The sequence below is a fragment of the Falco peregrinus genome, chromosome 4 (genome assembly GCF_023634155.1).
Source record: "Falco peregrinus isolate bFalPer1 chromosome 4, bFalPer1.pri, whole genome shotgun sequence".
In the NCBI taxonomy this organism is placed as follows: Eukaryota; Metazoa; Chordata; class Aves; order Falconiformes; family Falconidae; genus Falco; species Falco peregrinus.
In genome coordinates, this window is record NC_073724.1 from 90168715 (window position 1) to 90191494 (window position 22780).

General features: G+C 42.1%; 2 protein-coding genes and 1 long non-coding RNA gene across 7 annotated transcripts in view; 2 read left to right on the forward strand and 1 right to left on the reverse strand.

Annotated features, from left to right (window-relative positions):
• LOC114011155 (uncharacterized) overlaps positions 1 to 13849 on the reverse strand; it is a 30036-nt gene extending 16187 nt beyond the window's left edge. For 2 of the 4 annotated variants that reach the window (XR_008746830.1, XR_008746828.1), the window contains exons 1-3: positions 13523 to 13849; positions 5822 to 5939; positions 554 to 727 (exon numbers count right to left, since the gene is read on the reverse strand). This is a non-coding gene — a long non-coding RNA (uncharacterized LOC114011155). Of the gene's footprint in view, positions 1 to 553; positions 728 to 5821; positions 5940 to 11208; positions 11316 to 13522 lie in introns of all 4 variants that reach the window. The other 2 variants (XR_008746829.1, XR_008746827.1) reach the window with 2 other exon arrangements.
• SLC25A30 (solute carrier family 25 member 30) lies at positions 132 to 11846 on the forward strand. 2 transcript variants are annotated; one of them, XM_055801789.1, is made up of 10 exons: positions 132 to 250; positions 3415 to 3490; positions 4894 to 5041; positions 5764 to 5858; positions 6064 to 6149; positions 7392 to 7491; positions 8370 to 8490; positions 9016 to 9154; positions 10129 to 10209; positions 10984 to 11846. In XM_055801789.1, the coding sequence occupies exons 2-10, from the start codon at positions 3427 to 3429 to the stop codon at positions 11023 to 11025; spliced, it is 876 nt and encodes a 291-aa protein (XP_055657764.1). In that variant the 5' UTR covers positions 132 to 250; positions 3415 to 3426; the 3' UTR covers positions 11026 to 11846. The 2 variants fall into 2 exon arrangements, with proteins under 2 accessions (XP_055657764.1, XP_055657765.1); XM_055801790.1 differs by lacking the exon at positions 132 to 250 and adding an exon at positions 282 to 306.
• A 103-nt stretch (positions 13850 to 13952) lies between the features above and the next one.
• The window catches only part of COG3 (component of oligomeric golgi complex 3), a 33060-nt gene continuing 24232 nt past the window's right edge, over positions 13953 to 22780 (forward strand). The window contains exons 1-7 of the mRNA XM_055801788.1: positions 13953 to 14214; positions 17011 to 17157; positions 17694 to 17755; positions 19464 to 19629; positions 20369 to 20443; positions 20563 to 20655; positions 20973 to 21098. Of these exons, the coding sequence (XP_055657763.1) occupies positions 14056 to 14214; positions 17011 to 17157; positions 17694 to 17755; positions 19464 to 19629; positions 20369 to 20443; positions 20563 to 20655; positions 20973 to 21098 (828 nt within the window). The 5' untranslated portion in view covers positions 13953 to 14055. The remainder of the gene's footprint in view (positions 14215 to 17010; positions 17158 to 17693; positions 17756 to 19463; positions 19630 to 20368; positions 20444 to 20562; positions 20656 to 20972; positions 21099 to 22780) is intronic.

Here is a 22780-nt window from a genome sequence, read left to right on the forward strand (position 1 = left end):
AAAACAAGGCAGCTCAGTTCCATTCATCCATCCACCCCCCCCCCCCCCCCCCCAATTTGTTACAAGCCAGCTCTCTATGCTATATATACCCACCCACCCCGTTATCAAACCTACACCGGGGCCCTTTAAATCAGCCGGCCCGGCCCCTCAGGCGAGCCCGCCCTCGGAGCGGGGGAACGGGCCGGGCTTTATAACCGGCGGGGCAGGGGCGGGTGGTGACTGGCACGGGCGGAGGCGGGAGGCCTCGGTGGTGAGTGGGGAGGCGGCAGCTGTTGCTGGCCCCTGAGGCCGGGGGTGGGCGCGAAGGTGAGGGGCCCGCCAGCTGTTTCTGTGCGAGCTTTGCCGAGCGGTGTCCCTGGAGGGCGACGGGGGGGTCGCTGGCTTTGCTCGGCGCCCTCCACCCCCGAGCGAGGGCGCGCCGCTTCCTTCCCTCCGGTGCTCTCCCTTCGTGGTGCCGCTCGTCTCACGGCGGGGCCGGAGGGAGCCGTTCTGCGTTGTGTGGGAGGGAGCGAGCTGGCCCGTGCGGGCGTTGCTGCCTCCCTTTGTTCCTTACCCGGCGTTACCGTGTCCCCCTCGCCCCGGCCGCTTACGCAGTGGCGCACCCCTTCTTGTGGGACAGCTGGTGTTTGGCGAGAACGTGTAGCTTTAGCACAGGTTTCTTTTCTTTCTTCCTGATGATGCTTCACTGCTTGACTACAAAGTCTGGGCTGTGCGTCTGTGGTACAGTCTGTGCAGTGAGAAAGTATTGCTTGGGTAACTATGTGTGCTTATAGTACAGATGGTAACTTTTTGAGACTAGTAACTCCTTTAGCATAAGCCGCCTGTAACATTGAAGGGCTAAATCAATTTTAAATAGCTAAAACTACTGTAAGCTGGAGTATACTGTGTGATTGGTATGCTAAGAATAGATAGTTCAATATGTGACTTAAATATTTAGATATTGCCCTGTTTGAGAACAGACTTTAAGTGATGCATTCTTTTATGGAACCTGGGCTTCTGATTTTATTCCAGTCACACTGCCAATAAAAGCAACCAGACTTTCTTCTGCAGAGAGTGTGTGGATGAATCTCTGTATTAACTTAATGCAGTGTCCTTCAGGGGTGGTATCACCTCTGCCACCTTACTGTTGTAATGGAACAACAATGTATATTTGACAAGGACAACTTCTTTCCAGTACAGCTGGAGCCCTCAGTTTACTCCCTAATGAGGGCTGGACTCCCTTTTTAAGTAGTTTGCCACTCACTCACCTGGTAGAGAATTCTCCTAAGGAGATCCTTACTGTTTTTATTAGTATACAGAAGAAATTCTGAAACCAACCAAGAATTCAGAAAATGAGACAGTTGAGGTGAAAGGGCAACATTGCTTGCTGATATGTTTTTTGGATTTTTTCTTAAGATAAGCTCTGCTTTAACTTCTTCCTATAAGTATGGAAAGCTAGAAGGAGGGATGCAGAGTGTAAGTGGAAAGACTTGTATGGCTACTTTGGCCTACATGGCAGGAGAGGAGACTGGTCAGCCTTTTAGAGGTAGAAGCCTTGACAGTGCTATGTAAGGCTTTCTCACCTTGGGTTATGTCAAAGGAAGAGCGTGCTGTAAAACTTCTGCGTTAGGGTATTCTACACATACGTTGAAACTTCAGCTAATATTAGTAAATCTGTGTGCAGTTTGGAAACTTTGGCTCTGCAGTGCTTGCATAATTCTATGTTATGTCAATGCTCCAGAATTGCGCAGAAAAACTGAGTAGCCTTCATTGCCTAGATAGAATGAAATACAAACCAGGAAAAAGACAGATATATACTAGTTCTGTCAGTCTTATGATATTTGTGATAAGTGAAAATGTGTTTTAATGTGTTCAGTGGAAAAAAGTTGACTGTTTTCAGTTTGACGAGTTTCTCAAAAGCAAAGTTTATGTGTGTGGCTGATAGAGGGGAAACTGAGCTTGGCTTTGTCCTTGTTAATTAAATGATCTGCCATTAATCATGGCTGGACAGGAATATGAGGAATGTGGAGCTGGAAGTGACCTCTGTCTGGCACCTATGTGGCTCTGCTGCTTTCGTATTGAAAAGCTTGCATAGTCTATGCCTGTGGCTCCTGACCTCTGTTCTGCATTCTTGGCAGTTGGTAGGTGCCCTTACTTGCCTTTTCTTTGGGTTTGTACATCAGTGGTGTTCTTCGCAGCGGCCTAAAGAGTCAGATGGGTTTCTGTGCACTTGGTTGTAGAGTATTTGAAATGGTGTGCTTTGAGCTCCTGTGGGTTTTTTATTGTATTGGCAGAAGACTGAAGACCCACGTAACTAACTCTTCATGAAGTAAAGATGACAAAAGGAAAACTAGGGCTGCAGTAACTAAACTATTCAGGCATGCTTACTGTCTGCAATGTCTGTTGATTTCCTTTGGATGCTGGATTATTGACACTTTTGGCCACTTCCTCCGGAAAGTTAAATTTTACAAAAGGTGGTAGTAAGCAGCTGGTGTATTTGCAGTATTTTCCAGCTGGCCAGTACAGGTGAATAAACAAAGTAACAGGGAAGGTAGGTGCCAAGGGAAATTGTTTCAAGTACAGTTATGCCACAAAATTGGCAAAAGATAACTGTAGAACCCAATGTTTAGGAAGATTTAGAAAATGGGTAATGGGAGGTGTTTATATTATGAGGAAGGGAAAAAAATAAGCAGTGGAGAGACCTGCTTGGTTTTGGGAAAGGCAATATTGTATCTGCAGGACTAGTCTGGTTTTGCTGTTCTTACTCTTTTTGCAAGATAATTGGAATATTTTAGTTTCTCGCAGAGCATATGCCATAGTTAATCATGATTTGTGGTCACTTTGTGAAATTAAATTGACTTTAAGCTAAAGCAGCCTTTTTTACTGTAAAAGGCCTTATGTACCCGATTACACTGTTTTCCTGCTTGTGAACATTATATGAATAATGTGAACACTGGTAGCAGAAATAGGCCTTAATGGAAACAAAATGTGGTATGCACCTCTATCTTCTGTCCAGGTGTACCAGCTCAGGTCATGTTAATGTTGATATGAGGAAGAAGGAAGAGAAATTTGGTAATGACTGTTCTAAAGTTCCATTCGATCGCAGGACATAGTCAAACTATTTCAGCTTGGTAAGAATCCTTGGAATTTTTCACTGCAGTGCTCCTTAAGATCACGTCTGGGAGACAAACTGCTTCAGCCTTTCATGGTGAGGATAGTGGTGGGCCAAATCTGAGACACTGATTTGAACCCAGATGCCTTTCTGCAGTATTACTGACTTTCTTTTGATTATAGAAGGTGTATTAATGTTTTTACCCTTAGTATGTTTGGAAGATCCATCTTAAATGGGCAAGGCACAAAGTTTTATTAAATGTTAGCATATGTATTTATACAACAGATATAATTATAGAAGCATTAAATGGTGTTATTTCACAGAAAGAAGAATCAATGTCAGCGCTAAACTGGAAGCCCTTTATCTATGGAGGTTTAGCATCAATCACTGCAGAATGTGGTAAGGTTTGCATGATTTTTTTACTCTAGTCCCTTTTAAAACAAGCTTGGTTCCATGCCATCAATTAAACAGTAGTATACGATGGTCTGCAGCATAGGAGGCTTTTTCTTTAATGTTGTCTGAGGGGTTCCTCAGAACTTTGTTATAATGTCAGAACACTTCAGTCTGTCAAATTTGATCCCTTGTGAAACTTCTTTTTATACAAACCTCATATTATATGGTGTTTGATCTGTTCCTAGGCAGTGGTCATAAGTATACACAACTTTTCTTTTCCTAGAGTAGAGAAGTTGAGCTCTTGTAAAATTTTTCTCTTGGCTTTTCTGAGTAGCTATGTTGCAATTTAAATTCTTTTTCTTGAATGTGAGCAGCTGATTAGATTTGAACACTTCAGTTAGTGAGCAACGTAGAATAATTGCTGTAGTGAGACAGTGCATCTGATTCTTTAGTGCCTACTTTAGACAAACCTAAAATATAAACATTCTTTTAAAGTCTTATCTGAAATGCATGTACATGAAAATAAAGGAAATTTGGATTTTCACAGTAGCAGAACATAGCCTGACATATAAAATTAAACCTAAAAAACCACTTTAAAAAGCATAATTAGGTGTAAGTTTTCTACTACTGTTTTGTTTTCCTTTTCTGCCTTCTCTGATGAATCTTGTTCGAACTTGATTGTGAAACTACTGTTATTTGACTTGACTGAATGGTGCCAGTAATGCCAAAAGCTTCATGAGGAAGACAAACAATAATAAAAGCCTTGCTTGTGTGGTGAACCTCATAGAACAGATGTAGTTAATTCTGACTCCTATTAGTATTTACATGAGTACTGAATGTTGAAGTGGTCCCTTTTCTAAAGATATGCTGTGGAGGAATATGCTTTCTAAACACTTTCATAAATGGAGCTTGGAGAGCATGAGTTTGACATAGCAGTAGGCCACAGGAAAGCAGTAACAGAAATGGGTACTGCTGCTATTTCTTTTGTAGATTCTAAGCTAGAATCTGTATAGCTTGTCCTATGGAATTTTTCTTTGCCTTCAATGAAGTGATCTTCAAAAATGCTGGTAGAATACACATGCAAACTCTGTACTTGATTGTGATTTCAGAGTCTTGTTCACTGTGGCTGTTTAAGGCCAGGCAATACCATGTTGCCTGAAAACATAGTGAATGCAAAATGTAAACATAGGAAGTAGGTAAGGCCTCTGACAAGCTTTTAGAAGAAACAAGGTGACATAAAAGAAACCACTTATTTAAAAGAAAGTCTTGGTAAGAGACTTTTTTTTTCCATGGGAGAATTTTTGTGATCTGGTATATAACAGTGGTTGTTGTTTCTTACATAATGTTCTTTGTTGCCTTTGGTTAGGTAGGTACTTGATTCATTTTCTCTCTGATTTTTTTTCTTTAAGGGACTTTCCCTATTGATCTGACCAAAACACGTCTCCAGGTTCAAGGTCAAGTTAATGATGCCAAATACAGAGAGATTCGTTACCGTGGAATGGTACATGCACTAGTCAGAATATGCAGAGAAGAAGGACTGAAAGCCTTATACTCTGGGTAAAATTAATTGACTTGCAGTAATGGTTTATGAACAGTCTGTTAAGTATAAGTCCATAGTGTGTGAATTCTTCGGTTTCAGAATTACAAGGTATTTGGTTAGTGTCAGTCTGGAATTTGAAAGCCCAAGCTTAGATTGCTTCAGTCTTTGTACTCTGCAATAGCATTTCATGTTTAAAGAGAACAACCTCAAACAACCAAAGCTACTTGGAAAAAAAGCTAAGCATAAAGTTACTCTGTATAATGCTGTTATGGTTGTTCCATCTCAGAAGAAAAATAAATTAACCTTTATGTATAAATGGGCACTGTTGAAGGTGTCTGTGCCCATGGCAGGGGGGTTGGAGCTAGATGGTCTTTAAGGTGCCTTCCAAACCAAGCCATTCCATGATTCTGTGTTTTCTTTAAAAATGCAAGATGGTGGGGGAAAAGATGTAATCTGCAAATTGTTTCAGACATGCTTACCAGCACAAGTCAAGGCATGTTTTAATAGTAATCCTTCCACAGTTCATTCATGTTATTGCAGGCTTTGTTTAAAAAACAAAACAAAAAACCACCACCAACAACCCCCCCAACCTTGTTTTGTTTATAGTGAGTTTAAATTGTTGATTTAGATGAACAAACCTTTCTCTGGTAGATAGCTTGTGTTCAGTCTCTCCTGCTCTAAAATATTTTCTGACCAGTCTTTTGCTATTTTGAACATAAATATTACCACTTTTTTACAGGATTGCACCTGCAATGCTACGACAAGCTTCATATGGAACTATAAAAATAGGCACTTACCAGAGCTTAAAAAGAATGTTTGTTGAAAGTCCAGAAGGTGAGTTTCCAGTTTAGTTGAGGACTGCTTTGCTTGAAGCTGGCTTTTTCCATTTGGTATCTTGCTGTAGCAGTTAAAAGTCTGCTGAAACACAGTGAGTCAGCACTCTCTCTGGTTAGAGGATGGGTGGCATCATCCTGCCCTGATGCATCCTAAGCTTTGTAAATCTTCAGCTAAACTTTTTTTTTCTTTGTTTATATAATAGATGAAACCCTGGTGATAAATGTTCTATGTGGCATTCTTTCGGGGGTAATCTCATCATCTATTGCCAATCCTACAGATGTCTTGAAGGTAATGATGTGTTTATATAGAGTTTGTCCTTAGTTTTTGTCCTCTCATTGAGGAAATGCAGAATCTTCTGATTAATATGGGATTTGTTTTGTAATTGTATTTATTCTCATCTCTTAACTTCTAAAAATCAGTAATGCTCTAAATTCTTGGAACCTCCTTCTGGTCCATACTAATTATTTTGAAGTATGCACCAGGAAACTGATGGCTGAGGGGGTAGTTGGATTTGTGTAACTTTTTTGGGGGGAAGGATAGGGGGAGAATAATGTAAGATCAACTTTCATGCTGTAGCATTTGTGTGGAAGTGACACTGCATATATAATCTATAGTTCTTGGTAACACTGTTAACTAGGTGTTTCTTGAGCTCAAAATAGGTGAAGAGAATTCAGAGGCAAGAGTTTCAGTGACTGCTACTTGTACTGTAGGATTCTTTAATCCTGTAGAGAGGCTTTGGAGTCCAGTGTCCCATGGAAACAAGTGTTCCAGCATCAGCCATTTAAAGTGAATTAGTGAAATGATCAGCTCTCTAAGAATGTTAGCTTAATGATAGCCATTAAACTCTTTTCCAGTTGCTTGAAAGGGCTGATGGTATTTAACTTGCAGAACTGTAGCATGTGACTTGTGTGGCTGCCTCTAATGAAAAATTCAAGCCAACACTTCCTGTTCTTCTAAAGCTACTAAAAATTTAGTCCTTCATACAGCTAGTGTGGTTATGTAGAGACATTTCAAACAAAGCTTGTATTTCAGTTGTGACTTCAAGTAGTTATTTCCCAAAATTATATCTGTGTACTAACTTGCTTGTCACCAAACTTGTATTTGGTAGTTACCATGGCAGGTTCCCAAGGACACTTCTAGAAATCCATGAGGTCAAAGATCATGATCCTTACTAGCTGGAATCTTAATCTTTTTAACCTTTCATTTTAACGTGTTCCTCTGAGAACACTGTAAAGGACATCCTGCAGAAGCTGTCTGTCAGTCTAAGTGGAATAGTGCACAAATACAGAAATAGAAGTGACTTAATGCATCTAAAAACTACACCATGTACTTGTTTAAAATTAGCAGCTGCATTTGGATAGTTAAGGCAAAAGACTGCATCATGGTTATGATACTGTCGGCTATGAATTTGTATTCAATGACAAATTGACTTTACGACTTAAGATTGTAAACTAAAATGTTAATGAAACTGTATTGAACTGTTATGTATGTTTGAAAAGTATTTATATTCTATCTTCAAATGAATCTCAGATCAGAATGCAAGCCCAAGGTAGTGTGATTCAAGGAGGAATGATGGGCAACTTCATACAGATCTACCAAAAGGAAGGCACTAAAGGATTATGGAAGGCAAGTTTTTTTTAACTGTATCCTGCACTTTAAATACACCTTCTTGCTCAACTAAATTTTAGGTACTAATACAGTATTCTCTGCTAAAATATGGAGAAGCTAATATGTATGTAGTTTGTCATGACTACTTCACTGCTGGTGTCTTGATGCATTTTGGCAGAGGGTTACTGCCAGTCTTGTGTTCAAGGATTAGCTACTTCTTAAAAAGGGGGAGAGATAAATGGAGACTTAAATTAGGGTGACTGGCTTTAAGGCTAGTTCAACAACCCTTTGCAAGACATGTCTCAATCTATACACTCTGCTCTTTTTAAAACATATAATAAAGAATATTTACAAGTAAAGGTAGTAATGAACATCCACTGTAGCTCATGAATTCTTGTACTCAGTCTTGTAAGTTGTCTCTTATGCCAGTTAAACAGTGACTGTATGATTGAAGACCCAAAATGGACAATTGTTCTGAAACAGCTGGAAAGTAGAAATATTTTTCTATTAGTGTGCTTTCCTCTGCAAAGTTTCTCCACCTCCATTTTTCTGTTAATCTTCCTTACTTTGTTGGTTTTCCAGTTAGTGGCAAGGGGAGCCAGTATCACCTGGTTGTTGAGGTCTTAGCCTGACTGTTAATGTAAGAATTCAGGTGTTAAGCACAGATGGAGTTGCACAAAGGAACTGAAACTGCCATTCAGTGTGGGAAAGTTATTTGTCTATTAATTTGAATTTGCATTTTTGAAGCACATACATCTAAGACGTATACTTAGATGTACCTTAATTGAACTCTGTGTTCTTAACACATTCATAGTGTATTGCTTTGTACTAGAAAAGCTAGGTGTTTCTCATGGTGCACAAAGGTTAATTTTAAACTTTATGTTTTCTTTTGCCAGGGAGTATCATTGACAGCACAGAGAGCTGCTGTTGTTGTTGGAGTGGAACTGCCAGTGTATGACCTTACCAAGAAGCACATAATTATGTCTGGATTCATGGGAGATACAGTATATACTCACTTCCTGTAAGCTTGTATAACTGACTGTTAACCTAGATTATCGTTGGTTAGTTCTCATTATAGGGCATAAATCTCTTGATTTTTGTTATCAATCCAGATGTAAATATACTTCTGGTGTGTTTGTACTTCTTAATGCAATAGCATCTCAAATGGTAGCACATAGCATGGAAGCTAATTTTATTTAGGATTTGGATTTAGCTTTCTTCTGAATATGGATTTTTTGTGAATGGTCTGAATATTTCAGCTGTGCAAACAGAGGTTAGAGGAAAGTTACAATCAAGTATTTGCTGTTCTGAGAGGCACAAACATCTGTTCAAGTATACAGAAACTGCGTATAAGGGCTGTATATCAAACCTTCAAAATGATGCTTTATAGTAAATGAAAAGGAATTTTTCACACTTATTAGCTAATGTAATTTTTAATTAAATGTATTAAGCACTCATTAATTACTGCATGTTTTCTGGAGAGGGGGAATTCTTGTGCATCTTTAAATGTGGTAGGTCAAATTTCATTAAACCTTTCTTTTGTTAGCTCAAGTTTTACTTGTGGGTTAGCTGGAGCCCTTGCATCCAACCCAATTGATGTTGTAAGAACACGCATGATGAATCAGGGAAGCCAACAACATGGGGGACGCTCCAACTACAAGGGTACTCTGGATTGCTTGTTACAAGTAAGTAGTTCATGTATCAACATAAGTAGAAACTGATGCCATCAAGCAATGATTTTGGTGTCGAACTTGACATTGTTCTAAGTTTCCCTAGAAATTAACCCAAGTAATTTAGATTTCCTTTTTTGCCATAATGTTCAAATGGACTATATTGCCAATAAGGCACTTGATATGAAAAGTATGTACGATTTTGACAGGCAGGAAGAAAGTTAGTATATACTGCAGGCACTTAATAATTTTGGTGCTTGGATAAGGAGACAAAGTCTCTCAGTAGCACTGTCTCAACTTTATATGATGTTAGGATATTGATAGGAAATGATTTTGTAGATCAGTTCTTGAAGAACAACATCTTGTGGGGCAGATGGCTTTCTCTATTGCATATTGTGTAATGGAAGGCCTAGTATAGCCAAAGGCAATGTCAGTCTCTTGATTGTGATTATTTTTGCTTGGTTTCTTAAATCCCTAAATTGGGTATGAGGTGTGAGCATGGTGGCCTTTTACATGGAGAAGGGTGGATAGGAAGCTATTGGTATCCAACTGTTGACTGAACAGTCAGTCATGTATAACAGTCCAAGTTATGCTGTCCAGTGTAATTTTGTGGAGTCCATAAAGCAAACTGAAAAATTTCAGGGGGTGTCTAATGTGAGCTGCAGCTTTACATGCAGCACTCTGCAGGGTTGGTTGAGGTTTTTTTTGGGGGGGGTGAGGTAGAGGGGGAAGACAAGTCCAGGAATGCAATTTGAATGAATCTGGGTTGGGTACTGAATGACAGACTGCAGCTTTTCCTGCCAGGTAAAGCTGCAGGCATTACTAATCTTGGCTTTATCTAGTGAAATGTTTTTGTCCCATTGTACAGGGTTTAAATCAGGGTTACAGCACTAAGCTATCACCTTGTCTGGTACAGAATCTTGTTACTGAGATGCTGTCTAGATTTCTCAGAACTACATAAATGCATTCTTGCTATTGCTTTTTTCCAGACATGGAAGAATGAAGGCTTTTTTGCTCTGTATAAAGGGTTTTGGCCAAACTGGTTAAGACTTGGTCCTTGGAATATCATTGTATCCTTTTCAAAGGTGTGCAAAACTATTAACCTAGCCATACAATAGCAGGTATTAACAGTTTCACAGAATGCTCAGTGTGGAAAGTGTCATGTCAGCGCAAATATTTGCTTTTATATGAATAGAAAATTGTGTAGTTGACAATTTTTCTTAGTCAATTGCTGCTGGTCAGATTGAATTTGTGATTCACACAGAGTGAATATTAAGAGTGTGATCTTGCAAAACATTTTTCTATTCCTCCAGTTTCATACCTGGCCATTTCATTAGTTTGGAGCCCAGTATTAAATAAACAGACCAGATGAGTTAAGAATGGGGGCTGCTGCCAGAACTGGGGGAATTGCTGGCGGTTAGCCATGAAATCTTGTTGTTTATCTTATTCTGACACAATTTTTCTTTCAAGAGCCAGCTGATCAGAGCCCTGGGAGTTGTGTTGGTAGTAATTTTTTTTTTTACCATGAGCAAACCGCTTTAGCCCACTAAAGCTAAGTGAGTAAAGAGAATCTAAGGGCTTTTGTAGGGCTTTTTTCTGCGGCCTCAGTCCTGTGTTTCAGATCCTGAGGAATAGGGATGGGAAAGTAATTGGCATCACTAGCCTTAAAGCAAGCTTCATTGTTCTGTGTAGTACTGCATAACAAAAATGGCCAGCCAGCAGCATTGCATAGGAGGGAACAAAGAGTGGAACAAAGTTTCACACAGGTGCAACTGTCATTTAGTAGGAAAGTGACCATTTTGCACTCTGAACAGGAAATGGTTTTCCTTAATCACATATTCCAGTTCTTTCTGACATATGAACAGCTGAAGAAACTGGACTTCTGACATGCTGAATTCTGTTAATGTACTGTTTCAGTTTAACCTGTAAGTTGTCTTGGGTATTTGCTCTTTGTCTGACATGCTGGCCAAGGGCACTACAAGACTGTTGTGGATGAGAACCTGGAAGTGATTTTTGAGGCAAACTGGCTTCTGTAACAATGGCTTAATCGTGTGATTCAGGTGGAATACCTTCTGTCAACTCTCAAGTCGTCTTCAATATGAAGATCTGTAATGCAACTTTATGCTGTTGATACTCCAATGCACAGTGTTCTTACTAGAGGCAAAGAATGATCTTACTGTAAAGGAAGATAAAGGAGGATACCAATGAGCTGGGCTTTTCCTGTTTTCAGAACTGTATACAATTTGACTATAATTTATAGTTTCTAATTAACACATCTTTGCAGCAGGTACTTTGCTGAACTGCAAGCCTGCAGTACCAATTCTGGTTTTAGAGCTTTCCTATGTTTTCAGTCCTTAGATGCCTGCATAACTTTCTGGGAAAAACTCCGCTTCATTTGAAAGTGCGGTTGCTACAGTTGACATCAGCTTTCTACAAACTATGCAAAACTGACCTGTTCCGTCCCCCCCTGTATCATTCTTGATTTTTGGCATAAGTCATTCTTCAACATATCCATCTGTAAATTGCAAGTACGAGTGAAGATCCAACAAATCCATGTTCATTTGCCTGTCTTGCAGAGAAACAACTTTCCATGCTTCTTCCGTTGTTGGGAAGAACTACTTGTAATGGTTTACTGGCTGTTACGTAGCATCTGAAAGATGCACGTTTTAAACTGAGTGGTTCAGGCTGTGTCATGTAGGTGCCTCTGTGAAAAGAACCAAATCCCTCCAAAGCTAGGTCTACTTGTTTTGAAACTAAACCAGGTTTGGGTGTCTCTTTAAACAAGGAAACTTGAACTGCTGAGCACTTCCATAGAGCAAAAGGGCCCAAGTTGCTGTTACATGCAATCAAACACTTTATGTATGTCAGCCACAGCTTTCTTGAAGTATTACCTCTTGGCTTCAGTGTACATCAGAGATTCAGGGCCAGTAACTAAGCAGTTACATCAAGGTTCTTATTGAATGCTGCTATTGAATTCCAGGAAGGGAAATGTGAGATGCAGGTCACATGATGGCCCTTCTGCATTTACAGAGGGTAGCAAAGCAGGATGTGTAGCTTTAGACTTTTGTGGCATTGTGTTAATTGCTTAAACACTTTTGGTTAATCATACATTCCGCTTAAAGAAATTTCATTGCGATTTCAGAATTACTATAATCACTTAAAATTACTAATTTTGAATTCACAAATGGATTTTGAAATGCACAAGGCACTTTCTTTCCTAAGCATACCCATATACATAGAAAAACATTGTACCTTATGTGCAGTGTTTTCCTTATAGCTGTTTCTATGCTTTAATAGAAATATTTGTAAATATTTTTATATGCTATGTAAACTGAGTCTGTTTTACATATTCAAGCTTATTAAAAGTTTTAAAAGCATTATGTAGTGACCCTGACTTTGAGTTTTGAAGTTTCAAGTGGGCAGGGGTGCATTTTCAAGGTGATTAACAAGGGAAAGCTGTTGCTGGCATTGAACTGCATGAAGTTGGTTATTTAGCCAAGGCAGTCTAAAGTTGCTGTAGTTAACAGCTATGTTCCTGTAACTTACTGGCTCTGGATAACATACACAACATGTTTTCACTGTTCTTTGGCATATTTTAAACTGCAAAACTATTTCCCATTCTTAGGGAAGCTGCTTGGTCTGCAACAGGTCAATCAGCTTAGTTTTGTGTAGCAGTGAAATACGCTTATTAATGCGTAACCTGAGTGGATTTCTGGGGTTCATATGTGGTAGCACAAGTCTGGTGGGTGCAGTGCTGAGGGGAGGAGAGATCTGCCAGTCTGGAGTAAGGAGGCGGGGGTGCTCTGCCTGGGTACCCTGGGGAAGCTGGAAGGGGGGTGGGTGTACAAGAGGGGCTGAAGTGGACTGCTGAGCACCAAGGGCAGAGCTGTGAGTGGGAGTTGGGGGCTGCAGCTGAAGGTGACTGCTGCAGTGAATACCTTGTGCTGTTTTCAAGCTCTTTAATTTCAGACATGCCTTGGGATTTAGTTTAAAGGTAAAAATTTACAAACTAACAGCAAACCAAAGATAATGAAGGGTGTTTCCAAAGTAAAGAATGAATCCTGCAGTGGGTTCTGAGGAGGCATGAGGGAAAGGGCGGCTCTGGTTAACGGGTGATGCTGCAGACAACGCGGGGCAGTAAGGAGGGGGGCCGGAATGGAGGGTCCTGGGCCTGCCTCGGCGGGCCTCTGCACGCCGGCGGTGCTGCCCTGGCCCTGGGGGCGGTCACCGGAGCTCGCACGCAGGGGCGGGGGGCGGCTCCCTGCTTCGGCGCCGGGCAAGTGCCACAGGTGGCCGTGGGGCAGAGCAGCGTGAGGGACACAGCGGCCCCCGCTGGGGCCGGGGCAGCTCCGGCGGCGTCGGGTGTCCCAGCACTTCCCTTACCTGTTTCAAGCGGACGCTAGTTGTCACGTTACGATGAACCGAGGTCGAAAGCACCGCAGCGAAGGGGCGCCTGGGTCGTTAAGGCGGGCGTTCCGGTAGGGCTGAGTGTGACAGACCGGCTGGCCGGGGAGGGAGGTGCCACCGGCAGGGCTGTCCTGCGGGCTCCGCCGCCTCGGGAAGGAAGGCTCCGGGGAGCGCAGGGGACGACCCAGCTGCCGACTCCGGCCTTTCTCCAGGCTGCTCGGCGGCGTCCCCTGGAGGGCCGCAGGCGTGCGGGCGCGGGGCTCGCTCTGCCCGGGGGCGCCGCAGCCGCCTGCGCTCCTCCCGCCGGCAGGGGGCGCCCTCTCTGTCAGCCGCCGCCCGCCCTCCCCCGCCCCTCGCTGACGCGCCTCTCCGCCCACCAATGACGCTGCTGCCACGCGACGCGGCGCGCGCCGTGCCTCCCCGGAAACGCCGCCGCGCTCCCCGGCGTTCCGCCCCGCTCCCGCTACCGGCCTCGGCCCGGCCCGGCCGCCGCTCGCCCCGCCGCCAGCATGGCGGAGCCGCCGCCCGAGCCGGCGGGCAGGGAGGTCCGGGACCGCCTGAGCCTGTGGGACCGCCGCCCGCAGCCCGCCGCACCGCTCAGTGACCGTCAGACGGACTCGGTACTGGAGCTGAAGGCGGCGGCCGAGAACCTGCCGGTGCCACCCGAGGTGAGGCGGCGGCGCTGCCCGGGCCGGAGGGAGGGACCGAGGGCCGGAGGTGGGGTGGCGCCGCGGTGCCACGTCGCCAGGCGGCGGGGGGGCGGCCCCGCAGGCCCCGGCCGGTCGGGGCGGGCCGGGCCGCCGCTCTCCCCCCGTTTTTACGGGGCTGGACAGCGTTGTCCCTTCTGGCGAGGCTTCGGGCCGGCGCGGCGCCGAGCTCGGCCCCTGCTGCGCTCACAGCCCGCTCCTCAGCCCGCCGCCCCTTTCGCCTCTCGGGAAGGCTCGCTCTTCAGCCCTCCCGGCTGCCCTCCCCGCCCCCCCCCCGCTGCCCCCCCTGCCCGGGCTTGCCGGGGGCTTGTAGCCAGCAGCGGCTTCCCCCTTAAAATCTAGGGGGCTTTCCCTGCCTGGCCTTACCACCTCGCTCCGTTCATCCGAGTTTGGCCACTTGAAATTGAGAGATTGTAGTCCTGCAGGTATATGGGTTTGGCCCTCCAGACTTGAGCCTGATCAATGCATAGCTGCTGGCACCAGTGTTGTTTCCTGGTGCAATTTACAGATGCTTCAACAAGCCGTATAATGACAGGAATAGTGGTAAAAAGCTTAATAAGTTGTTGTTAAGACGTGGTCTTCCCCTCAGTTATAAAATAGAAGACTCTGACGAGGTGGTCATTGGGAATGATGAGTGCTCCTTTGCCTACAAATGGAAGGGGAACAAAATGTTTGCATTCCTTAGCTGCACTTCTCGTGAGCGGTTATTGTATTTGAACAGGTTCATATCACAAGATATATAGTGCCATAAAATCAACAAAGTTGGCTCTTGGCAAGTGTCTGAAAGGTCAAAATACCAAAGGGGAGGGGGCAAAGCAACTTCTTCCTGAAATGCACCCATTTCATTTCATGTTTCCTGGTTTCCTGTAAGCTGTATGCAACTACACTAAAGTAAATATTGGCAGACATTCAAAACGATTGTAGAAGTATGTGCTGCTGTTGGAGGATGTTCTTAAGGATCAAAAACAGGTTTGCGGCAAGGCCAGTGCTGTATTTGCCAGCTAGGACAGTGGGAATGCCAAGACGTTGAGTACTTCAGCTGTTTCTGGCTCCTGCTGAAGTGGATTGGGACAGTTGCATGTCAGCTGTTCTGAAAAAACAGGCTCTGATGGACTCATCTTTTCCTCAGTAGTAGTCTCAAAAGAGTCCTGCCTGTTTTTGGGGGGCAGTGGGGAGAGCTACGTGGAAGTTGAACAAGATGGGGCAATTGGTCTTTTCTCAAATAGCTGAAATCCTGATGGTTCTTTCTTTGCTGGACTAATATTACCAGGCAATGAATATTTTACAAAGTGAGTAATTTTGTAGAGCTGTACCAACTTGTATTTAAGTAGTGCTTTCTGTTTTTATGTTACTGATGTTCTCATCAATAGAAAACATTACTTATCAAGTGAAGTAAAAAGGGTATTACGTTAAATAAGACTATATAACAATACTTGTTTTCTTGAATTAATTCCTTCCATATAATCTAATTAATAGTTTCCAATCATAGCTGAATACAATTTCTTTCAAGTTACTTTCTTCCATAGTGTTGTGGTTTAACCACAGCTGGTAACTAAGCACCACACAGCTGCTCACCCACCCCATCCCAGTGGAATGGGGGAGATAATCAGAAGGGTAAAAGCGAGAAAACTCGTGGGTTGAGATGAAGAGAGTTTGGTAAGTAAAACAGAAGCCACATACGCAAGTAAAGCAAACCAAAGGATTCATTCACCACTTCCCATGGGCAGGAGGTGTTCCGCCATCCCCAGGACAGCAGGGCTTCATCATGCGCAAGAGTTACTTGGGAAGACAAATGTTATGACTCCAAATGTCCTTCCCCCAGCTTTTACTGCTGAGCATGGTGTTATATGGTATGGAATATCCCTTGGGTCAGTGGGGTCAGCTGTCCCGGCTGTGTCCCCCTGCCAACACCTTGTGCCCCCCCCCCAGCCTGCTCGTGCTGGGGTGGGTGAGAGGCAGCAAAGGCCTCCGCTCTGTAACCACTGATCAGCAGTAACTAGACCATCCCTGAAATAGCAACACTGTTACCAGCACAAATCCAAAACATAGCCCTGTACCAGCTACTATGAAGAAAATTAACTCTCTCCCAGCCAAAACAGCACACCTTTTTTTTTTGTTTAAAAAAATGATTGTGTGTGATAATTTCCATTCAACAGAGCTATTCCTTGTCTTCTAAAAAAGCTTTTCTTTTTAGCTTGACTTCTTCAAAAAGCATTTGAAAGAATATGAAACACTATCTCCTGCATAAATTCTGGCAGTCTTGAGTTTTCTCTGATTATCTGGCAAAAAAATCTGACAATTCCTGTACAGTGGTGTTGCCATGTCGTGTAGACAGTGATGACATTTTTGCTTCTGTGTATGTTCTGAATTCTTATGTTCTCAGATACTTTTCTAGTGCATTTCTCTGTGTATAGAACCAGTTAAATTGGAAATTAAAGTATAACGCATCAGTATGTCAGGTGCATGTATGTTTAGTTTCTCTTCTGACATGAGTATGCACTTACATAAAATGCAGTGTAGTGTTTTCTGACTTAAAAAAAGAAAATAAAATTTGTAGGTATTCCTGAATATATAGATATGGTAGTTGTTGGTGTATTATCATATTGATAGATAAAATGTCCATTCCATTTGTTGCTTCAGAAGTAGATGCCTGTAATTTTTTCAGGTTGATGCTTTGGATTGTGTTACTGTAGTTGAGCAGAATATACTAATTCTTAGTAAGTTCTCTAACTAAAGTTTGTGGGTTTTTGTGAGCAGCTTCCAATTGAAGATTTGTGCAGCCTAACATCCCAGTCGCTTACTGTTAGTCTGACTGCTGCGGTGCCAGAATCCACAGAGGATGTCCTTTTGAAAGGATTTGCCATACTGGGAATGGAAGATGAAAGGATTGAAACAGCACAGCAGGTAAGTGATGCCGAAAAACCTCCAAGTTGCAGTAACCTTCAGAGAATTCTGTGAGTTCCTGTGTCTCTTGCCTAGCTTTTGGTGGATTTGTTAATTTTTTTTGTCCATTTTCAAGATGCATGAAGAAACTTGAGGGGGTGGGGAGATCTTTGGAAGTCCTAGCTGTTCAGTGACAGATACTTTTCTGATTTTGATTGGAGTCCTATGTGAGCGTGAGGCACCCCTTCAGTAAGATGGTGTTGCTCATAATATAGAATAATGTTGTGCCCCCTCGCCCCGTTCTAATGTGACAGCCTTGTTCTTGTGCAAATAAAAAGGGATGAAATTCAGTCTTTCCCATTTTGATTTAGTGGAGGAATAGAATAGAGTTATTTTGGTTGGAAGGGACCTACAATGATGTTTCCTTGGTTAATAATTAGGTTCTGAAACAGCTCTGTTTTTTAAAAAGGCTCATCTTCATTTCATAGATCTGATTTATTTTTTTTAATTGATTGCATGTGATATCTGTATTGTTCACACCATAAAATCTCTTCTAGTTCTTCTCCTGGTTTGCTCAGGTACAAACACAGATGGATCAAGATGAAGGTGCCAAGTATAGGTACGTGTTCTTCCTCAGTTCCTTTCACTGTAAGCAATTTCAGCCTTGAAGGACTTTATCTTATCCATATAGTGTTAGCTTGCATTTGGATTCATCTGGCAGGGAATAGGTGAATGTGTAGGAACAGCTGAAGCTTTCCAAGGCAGTATGCCCCACTCGCATCCTGAAGGCTATTGCCCTTGTGGCAGAGCAGTTAAAAGGGTTGCAGATTTCCTTCTTAACTGCCTGGTATATTAAGACAAATTGAAATTAGTTTTGACTTGCAGATAGGGCTGTAGACAAAGGCAGTTTAAGAGCTTTCATACACCTTTTCAACTGCCGCTGCTATTGGAATGGCACCTTCTGTGGGTGAGACTCTGTAAGCAGGTGTGGCTGGTGGTCATTTCTGCTTTCACCATTCAGTCCACCAGTGACTATGGCCATGATTCTGTATCTGCATTCCCTGCATTCCTTGGCACTTTGCTCAACTCCAGTTTTGAGACTGGGTGTTCTCATCTATTTTTGTCTAACTGACTTTTCAGTCGGGCTTGGAAGAACCCCTTCCCACTGACTTTTGCAGTTACCTCTCAAGAGTCTGAAGTACAGCTGAATGGCTTAGCCAAATCTGCTGGCGGCTTTTATGGAAACTGGCTTGTGGTTTGAGACTTTACAAACTTGCGCCTGGTCACAAAGAGATGCTGCTGTATTCTCCTCTTCTGATTTTCTCTGCTTTTCTTTGATCTGTCTCTTCATCTCTTGCTCTGACATTTGAGGACGTGACATTTCTTAAAATTAGAGGTTTAGGCGTATACTAAGCCCATGATCAGATCATTAACAACCTAAAAAGGGTAGCAAGCTTGCACTTTGTCAGTTGACACGTTCATAATAGTGTGCACAGATACCTAAGTGTGCCATGGATGCAGAATGGTTTGTAGGATGGCCAATAGGGTCTTGCAGGAGACCAGAGGAGCAGGAGGAGAATAAGGAAGTTCTTTGCCTGTTGTGCACTAAAGGGTTGCAAATTACTATGGAAAATTGGGATTTTACTTGCTTTGTATTTTACATGCTTTCTATGTGATAAAGTAGAGCTCAGAAGTTTTTGGTGACATCCAAGAGTAACTAATTTTAAATTATGTTTTGGTCAAGTTGAATGCTTGACTTATATTTAGTGATCATTTAGAGTTTATATCTGCATTGAGCCTTAGACAAACTTGGTGACATTAGATACTGCATCTATTTCGTTTAAGCCTCTTTCAATCCTCATAGTCAGTTGTGAATCCTTTGGGTAATTTCAGCTCACTTAGGAGGGTAAAAGTAATTTCTAAATGGAAAAGTGTATGGAAGAGGAGACCCAAATTAACACCCTGTTGGAAGCAAGGCAGGTAGAATTTGCCTGCTAGCAGTAGCCTGCAGTAGTCATGATGTTTGCACTGTTTAGACAGTATCCATGTGCTCTAGACTAGCTGTGGTGCATGTTGCTACTTTCTGGGTACGTTTGCTATGAGGAGTGTCAGGGAAATGGAGTTACTGCAGTGGCTATTCCAAACCCTATAGCTCTGTTATTTCTGCAGGTCACAAAACATCTGCTTGTTGTGCACTCTTGCTTGATGCGAGTGGTCTTCTATTCCTAGAGAGGGAAAGGTAGTGGTAGTGTCCCTTCAGGCAGCTGGATTCGCAAATACAGAAAGTGAAATTTTACTTCTGTTATCTGTTGATTCTCTTTTTCTAGAGAGATGAGGGATTACTTGTCTGGCTTTCAGGAGCAATGTGATGCTATCTTGAACGATGTGAATAGTGCCCTTCAGCACCTGGAGTCACTGCAAAAACAGTATCTTTTTGTATCCACAAAGACAGGAACGCTGCATGAGGCCTGTGAACAACTTTTGAAAGAGCAGGTAATCTTTGATGGGAGGATTACTGGAAACTTCTAAGGTACCATAATCAAAACTAGTGGGCTGTGGTGACAATCCCTCCATTTGCTTTGGACCTTGCGTTTGGTGTGTTTCACCTGCAGCTAGGGTGTTAGGCTCTGTGCAGTAAAATGTTCAGTATGTGTTGATATACAGTTTAAGCAAGAAGGATGGCTAGCTGAGGGGAGCTTTTGTAATTGATGCCTGACAAATGCAAACTTTTTTGAGGTTAATAATTCATGTCACTTACAAAAGTATTTTGAGCTGGCTATAGCAAGAAGAAAGATTTTTGTACAAAAGTTATGAGCTTATTTCCCAATACTTTCTTTCTCATTAGCTGCTCCGACAGTGATGTAACGAACATGTCTTTTTAGCATGACTGGATAAGGGAGAGTGGCTCCAATCCTGAAATACAGGATTTCTACCATTCTCTGTAATACCAATGACAGCATTGCTGTTTGTATGCAACATCATCTGTGGAATGCTGACAAACACGTAGGAATATGCTTTTAAATACACTATTGAGAGTAATGTGTCTTTCTCTGGTAAGAGAGAGCAAGAGAGCACTGTTGTGGTCTGCATCTTTTGTTGTACTTAGTTGCAAGTTATTTAGAGCTAGTTAACAGTGGTGTGTGCTGAGAGCTGAAAGGGAGGCTAAATAATTTTATATATATTTATACTACTTGCTAGGTTGCTGATTTTCTTTTATTTTTTTTTTTAATAGTCAGAACTTGTTGACCTGGCTGAAAACATCCAGCAGAAACTTTCTTATTTTAATGAGCTGGAAAACATCAACACCGTAAGTATTATGTCACTGTTAATAGTCTTAAAAATGAAAGTGTACTGATCTTTTGAACTTGGTCACCAACACTAAGTTACTTGGATTCCTTACAATGATCTTTGTCTTGTTTTCCAAAGAAATTGAATTCCCCTACGCTGTCTGTGAACAGTGAAGGATTCATTCCCATGCTGGCTAAGCTTGATGATTGTATTGCATATATTTCATCGCATGTAAGTAATACTGTCTTGGTTTTGGTTAAATCTCAATAGTTTCAAAACTCTGTATTCATACCATGTGTGTGGTGATTTTTTTTCCCTTATGAAATGTTCCCTCTGCTAAATACAGTAAGAAAGCAAAAAATGACTGTTTATAAAACCTAAGAATTTTTTAATGAATATACTTAATATTCTGCTTACATTTTATAAAAGACTGCTTTCAGTTTATACAAAATAGTATTTCTAGCTAGTAAAAAGAGTATTTTAAGTTTTGATAAATTTTCAGCTCTCTTATTGTTTGTATTTAAAATGGATTCTTTAATTTCTTTCAGCCAAATTTTAAAGACTATCCTGTATATTTGATTAAGTTTAAACAATGCCTTTCTAAAGCTATGCACCTTATCAAGACATACACTGTGAATACCCTACAGAACCTCACAAGCCAGTTAATGAAAAGGGTAAGGTGAATCCGTAAGTGGTAACTTGAGCTGTACTGTAATGTCTGTTGTAACACTATACAGTTTTCTTCTGCTTTTTTGAGGGTGGGAGCCATCAGCAGTTTTCTGTGAAAATACATCAGTCCTGTACCACAGTGTTTGTGTAGATTGGCTAAGTTTCAGCTGAATCTGACAGAGACCTAGTGATCCAAAAGATTTAAAAATAGTAATAATTAAAAAATCCTGGAAATTGAAGAAGGTGAAGTAGGTGAACAGTAACCTCAGTGAAGGCCAGGGGTGGATAAACAACTGTTAGAGAGGCAACAACCAGCTGGGCAGACAGCATGTTTTCCTGAACTAATTTGTGCCTTGTATCTCCGAGTCAGCTGCAGTGCACGCTGCTATCTCTGTTGCCAAATGGTGAGGGTGCACAAGAGAAGTACAGGTACTGCGGGGGTCTGTGTTGGAAATGGATTGTTAGAGACAGAGAGGTTGCAGGGAATACTTGAGAAAGTGTACAGGCTCTGGGTGTCGTAGGATGAAAACTGTTAAAGCACAACTCTTGAGTTCATGACATGACTCTTTCAGTATTATATTCCAGTATTTTTAGGTGCTCTTGATCATCTAAATATTTCTTTTTGATAAGCATGCGGTGCTTTGTGTAGCTGCAGAGAATAACTGTGACAGGCTCTTGCTAGTTTTGGCAGTATCTTTTGGCTGGTTTTAAAATGTTGACACTGATGTTGGAGAGTCACAAGGGAAGAGTTAGGTGCTTTCCTCCCACTCACTACAGTAGGATTGAGGCATGAAGGTGAATAGGGAGGTTTTTCAGTCTTATTAAAACATTAGTAGTCTTGTGCTGGAGTATTTTGGCAAAGGAGAAAAGAGAGGGGAATGTCTCTTTCCACCCAATGTCCTCCTTTCTCCATTTAATTGTTGTTTGCCTTGTGCTCAGTCTGGTTACAGGCAAACTTCTTGTCATGAGGGATAACCAGTGAAATTGAAAGATGCTAGAGCTGAGAACTGACAGACCTAAAAGAAGGGGATTTTAGACAATATTCATGGAAACTTTCTAAAGAATACTCCTGGAGTGAAGATCTTGGTTAAGTGGCATTGATAGTTTTTCATGTTTGGTACAAAAGTAGTTTTTATTTTTAAAACGTTATTGCAACATGGTTTGATGCCAGTGGATTGCCATGACTGAGCTGAATTCAAGCAGAACTGAACATCTCTGATAATAAGTGTATCTACAGAGAGAAATGAAACCTTATTTCTGGATTTGAATTGCTGTTTAACAGTTTTAAAGTCAGGAAGGAGACCTCTTTTAGGAGTCAGATGACCTCCTCCCCACCTACATGGGGGTTTTGTGAATGTTTTGCATATTTCTCTGAAACAGCTGATACCTGCTTCTGCTAGAAGTGCAGTACTGGTCTTAGTTGTTATCAAGCACTGAGATTTCCTACTGCAACACAACAAAAGGTCTTGTTATGGCTGGAAAGGGACTGATGAGATCTAGATGTCCTTTGTTACTGCTCACATGCGAGTGTTTGGGGATTTTGATCTGTGTAGAAGGATGATCAAGTTGCTCGCAGGAATGAAAGTAGGAGGGTGGGGAAGGTGGAAGAGTTTTCCTGTCCCCACCATGTTTCAAAGGAAAGCCATCTGCTTTTTTTGTCATCAGCAGGGGTAAGGGGAAGAAAGCC